This window comes from Mus musculus, chromosome 10, assembly GCF_000001635.26.
Source record: "Mus musculus strain C57BL/6J chromosome 10, GRCm38.p6 C57BL/6J".
Lineage (NCBI taxonomy): Eukaryota > Metazoa > Chordata > Mammalia > Rodentia > Muridae > Mus > Mus musculus.
The window spans coordinates 130,124,369-130,129,976 of NC_000076.6; the positions used below are offsets into that span (position 1 = coordinate 130,124,369).

General features: G+C 35.6%; 1 protein-coding gene across 1 annotated transcript; it reads right to left on the bottom strand.

The window, feature by feature from the left end:
* Positions 1–1,739: 1,739 nt before the first annotated feature.
* Olfr824 (olfactory receptor 824) lies at positions 1,740–2,687 on the bottom strand. Its single transcript, NM_146674.1, has one exon. The coding sequence runs from the start codon at positions 2,685–2,687 to the stop codon at positions 1,740–1,742; it is 948 nt and encodes a 315-aa protein (NP_666885.1).
* Between the last annotated feature and the right edge of the window lie 2,921 nt (positions 2,688–5,608).

A 5,608-nucleotide genomic window follows, 5' to 3' on the forward strand; every position in this document is an offset into this window, starting at 1 on the left:
CAATCCTTCCTCCTATTCTTCCATAAGAGTCCCCAGGCTCCGTCCACTGTTTGGCTGTGGATGTCTGTATATGTCTGAGTCAGCTGCTTGGTTGAGTCTGTCAGAGGACAACATGCTTCTGTCTGCAAACATTAATAGTGTTTTTTAGGGACTAGTGCTTGCCCATGGTATGGGTCTCAAGTTGGGGCCCTTATTGTTTGGACATTTTCTCAGTTGCTGCTCCATCCCTTGTGCCTGTATTTCTTGTAGACAGGATACATTTTGGGTTGAAAGTTTTCTGAGTGAGTTGGTGTGTCTGTCAGTCAAATGGGGTTCCTGTCTGGCTATAGGATGTGATCTCCTCAGGTTCCATATCACCAATGTTGTCACACTTAAGGTCGCCCCAATTGATTCTTGGATGCCTATCTTATCCCAGGTCTCTGTCTAGTTCTGGAGAAGGGCCCATGTTCTCACCAGCTGGTTCACCAGACGGCAGATGTCCTCCCAACTCATATATAGCAAATGGCAGCTTGACCTTCATGTGAGTCCTGAAGAACTGGAACAGGGGCTACCCCAAAATCTTTTGCCTGTATCTGGGATATGTTCTCTTAGCTGGGCTGCCTTGCCTGGCCTCAGTAGGAAAGGAAATGCTAATCTTCACAGAGACTTGTAGTGCCAGGGTTGGGGGAAAACCCAGGGAACCTACACCCACTCAGAGAAGAGGGGAGGGGATTGGGAAAGGATTGTGGGAGGGGACCAGTGAGCAGAATGTAAAGTAAATCAGTAAAAAAATAATTAAATTGAATTTTTATAAAGGGATGTGCCAAGAAAATAGACTATACTGAAATAATTTAAACAGCCCTTTGGTGAATGCAACACTACACACTACAGAACAAACTAATATAAACAAAGAAAATGTACATTTATATTAATGACTATACAGCTCTTTAACACATTCAATAAAAATAAAGTAACATTATTCAATATTTAAATTCACAAAAATAAAGTTAACAAGATTAATAAAACTTAGTAAAATAAAACAATTATAGGCCATGAACATTTGTATACAGATATTATATATATAATATATGCACTCATTTTAGTGATATTATAACTTTTGAATACACTAGAGTGAAATAAAACAAAAATAAAGACCCATAACAACTTGACACATCATCATAAGATATTTGAAAAATGGATATGAAACTCAAAATTAACTATACAGTAAAACCCTTGCCAAGTCCAAGGGAGAAAATAGGATTAAATTGTTAAGACATAATTAGAAGGTATGCATATCTGCAGGCATTGAAATACTCAAATTATTACAAGAAAATATTTTCTGAGATATCATGAAAGTAATTTTCTTATTGGAAGCAAAATTTATAATTTTAATTTAGATATAAAAATTTGAAACAAGGAACAAAAAAATGAACTAATTAGGCAACTATTAATGATGCTGACCATCAAAATTATTAGGACAACTAGTGGCAAGATAGTTTTTAAGCAATTCAATGTATATTTAATTTAGGAGTAATGAGTTTAATTGTATTTTTTACAATTGTATTTCCCAGCTACGACACTATGCTTACATAGAAAAATAATGAAAATGTACATGGACTTTTACTTTATAAATAAAATATTTAAATCACTAAAAATAAAATTTAATATCCAAAACACAGAGATGCCTTTGATTGAACTATTCCATAAATGACTGATGATGTTGCTTTCAGTTGATTTTGCAGGTTGAAGGAAACTGAAAGTCACTGCCAGGATATTTTTCTCAGCAATGTCTTCTTCAAAGCACTTTTTACCTCTGTATTCCTTAAGCTATAAATCAGAGGATTCAGCATTGGGATGATAAGTGTGTAGAACACAGCTACAATCTTGCTTTTCTCTGGGGAGGAGATGGACCCAGGCTGAGCATACATGAAGAACACTGTTCCATAGAATAAACTCACCACTGCTATATGAGAGCCACATGTAGAGAAGGTTTTACTCCTACCATGGGTGGAGGGGATCTTCAGGACAGTGGAAAGGATGTAGGCATAGGAAACCAGAATGATAGTGATGGTGGAGATGATGATGAGAGCAGAGAGAATAAACAACACAATCTCATTCACAAAAGTGTCAACACATGAGATCTTGATCAGAGCTGGGACATCACAGAAAAAGTGGTCCAGCCTGTTTTCTCCACAGAAACGCAAGCTGAAGGTGAATCCTGTTTGTATCATGGAGTTGATGCATCCACAGATATAGGAGCCAGCCACCAAACGAATACAAGCTGGCTGAGACATATGGACTGTGTACAGGAAAGGCGAGCAAATGGCTGAGAAGCGGTCATAAGCCATCACAGCCAAAAGAAAACCTTCTGTTCCAACGAAAAGAGCAAAGAAAAAGAACTGTGTTGCACATTCATTATATGAAATTTTCTTTTCCTTGGAGAAAATAGTAGCTAGAGTTTTGGGTGCAATGACTGTGGAATAGCAGAGATCTAAAAAGGATAAATTTTGGAGAAAGAAATACATTGGTGTATGAAGTCTGGAGTCTATTTTAATGACAGTTAGCATGCTGAGGTTTCCCAATAAAATGACCAGATAGATAAACAAGAACAGTAAGAATAAGGGAACCTGTGCTTCTGGAGACGTCCAGAATCCCAGCAGGATAAAGTCTGTCAGCTCAGTATAGTTCCTGCTCTGCTCCAGTTTCATAACTGAGACCTATCTGAAAAAAATAGATCACAGAGCAGTGTTGTCAACTTGTGGCTCCTATTCAGGGAAGACATCTAATGTAAATTAACGCATTTTCAGTTTTCACTGGCTTAGTCAATGTTCTGCCAAAAAATTAAAGCCATGCATTAGCTCTAGGATAATAAGCCCCTATATAAAGTGAGGCACGTGAGTGGTAGACACCTAAGAAAAATGTGAGATGCTTTCCAAACTTTCAGTATATCAAAGTCCATCTCTGTATAATAGGAGCTTCTAATTCCTGCTGTATGAGGTTGTTATGAGAATTACATGAAACAAAGCATAAAGCACTAGTAAATATAATGACTCAGACATATTAAAAATGTAATAGTAGTCAAATGCTTAAACGCATTCACATATAATCCTTTGAAATTTAGAAATGAGAAATTGGGTGAAAATATCCACCACAAAGTTCAGTTAATTTGGTTCTTTTAAAACAATGATTAATGAAGGGAAAAAAACTGTAAATTTTATACAGATCAAGAAAGGACATCTGCAATACTTTGGAAGAGGGAAACAAAAGGGGAAAGTATGTAATTAAATTAAATCAAAAATAAAAGAAATAAAGAACATGCCATGTGTATGTAAAGACCTTAGGACACATGGGGTTGCAGTATTACAAGGTGAAGAACCTGCCTGGAAGAATGTCATCTACAGGAAAACTCAGCCTTGGTGTCCCCTACTCAAGGCTTACACTGTTAACTCCTGTTTTCTTACACTGTTAACTCCTGTTTTCTTACACTGTTTACTCCTGTTTTCTTACATTGTTAACTCCTGTTTTCTTACACTGTTAACTCCTGTTTTCTTACACTGTTTACTCCTGTTTTCTTACACTCTTAACTCCTGTTTTCTTACACTGTTTACTCCTGTTTTCTTACACTGTTAACTCCTGTTTTCTTACTCTGTTAACTCCTGCTTTCTTACACTGTTAACTCCTGCTTTCTTGCACTGTTAACTCCTGTTTTCTTGCACTGTTAACTCCTGCTTTCTTACTCTGTTAACTCCTGCTTTCTTACACTGTTAACTCCTGCTTTCTTACACTGTTAACTCCTGCTTTCTTACACTGTTAACTCCTGTTTTCTTACACTGTTAACTCCTGCTTTCTTACACTGTTAACTCCTGTTTTCTTACACTGTTAACTCCTGCTTTCTTACACTGTTAACTCCTGTTTTCTTACACTGTTAACTCCTGTTTTCTTACACTGTTTACTCCTGTTTTCTTACACTGTAAACTCCTGTTTTCTTACACTGTTAACTCCTGTTTTCTTACACTGTTAACTCCTGTTTTCTTACACTGTTTACTCCTGCTTTCTTACACTGTTTACTCCTGTTTTCTTACACTGTTTACTCCTGTTTTCTTACTCTGTTAACTCCTGCTTTCTTACACTGTTAACTCCTGCTTTCTTACACAGTTTACTCCCGCTTTCTTACACTGTTAACTCCTGTTTTCTTACACTGTAAACTCCTGTTTTCTGCATCATTTACTGTTCATCTATGAATCCCAGAGGCTTCTTTTGGGGAAGCCAAGCTCCAGCATCTCTTTTCTCCTGATATTTTAGACATACAAATTATTTGCTTATATAAGAAGTCATGGCTGGCATATATAATTAATTTCCCCCAAAAAGAAATATTTTTCTCTGTAAATATTCACAAAACATGAAACAAAAATGTCAGAGTCTGAATTACACAGACTCTCATGTACTTCTTTATTAACAGTTACTATCAAATGTTAAAAAGTGCAAAAATTAAAAAATTAATGACCGAGCATGGTGTCACACGCCTTTAATCCCAGCACTCCAGAGGCAGAGGCAGGCAGATTTCTGAGTTTGAGGCAAGCCTGGTCTACAAAGTGAATTCCAGGACGGCCAGGGCTATACAGAGAAACCTTGTCTCAAAAAACAAAAAAAAACAAAAAAACAAAAACAAAAGCAAAAAATTAATAACTAAAACATCTGAGAAGTTAACACTAAGTAGAAGAATGAATTATATAATCCTGGGGAGCTAACTGGTATGTTTAATATCAGATCAACAAAAGCAGTTCCTTTTCTTTGAGGAACTCAATGAACCTTTGAACTGGTACATTACTGTTTCAAAATCCCATGCAACTAAAAGTAAAACAGAGACAGAAGAAGTGAAAGTGGCTTAGCTTATGTCTTTTGTTATTCTGAAGAACAAAAGAATTTGTCCAAAAAATTGTGATGCTTTGATTCATATAAATTTGGGTTCTAACCCATGCTCTTTCTGCCACTGGCTGAGTCATCTTAGGAACTTGGTTAAATACCATGTTTGTATTTAATTATCAGTAACCTGTGAACTAGAAAATTCACCCAATAGGTTGTTACAAGGATTGCCCAAAGTTACATATAAAATTTAAGTAAAATATCTAGCCCATGGAAAATAGGAAGTATTAAATAAATAAGATCTACAGAAAAATAAATGAGTAAGATCTACAGAAAAAAAAATACATTTTTTTTAATTTTTGAAATCTAAATACCCAACTACTAAAATCAGGCTACAAAAAAATCCTCACTAAAGGCCTTTAAAAGTTATTGTTTTTTTAAATTTAAATTAGGAAAATTATAACTGAGAAAGATATTTATCTTTCATATAGATTCTTCAAGTACCAAACCACATGAACCAACCACACCTGTTTGTTTCCTGCTGTCACATGCCCTCACCACACTAGTCTCAAAAGAAATTCCTTCACTGGGTCTTCAATTCAAACTTCAAGAAATGTCTTTTTTACAGTATGTAAATGTGAAAATGAAGGTACCTCCTACAACTGAAGTCCTTTAATCCACCTGCATAATACTATGAAATAAAGAAAGAAAATCAGAAAGTTGTAATATATACACATATATTACTGTTTAAAAGAAAATAAGCCCC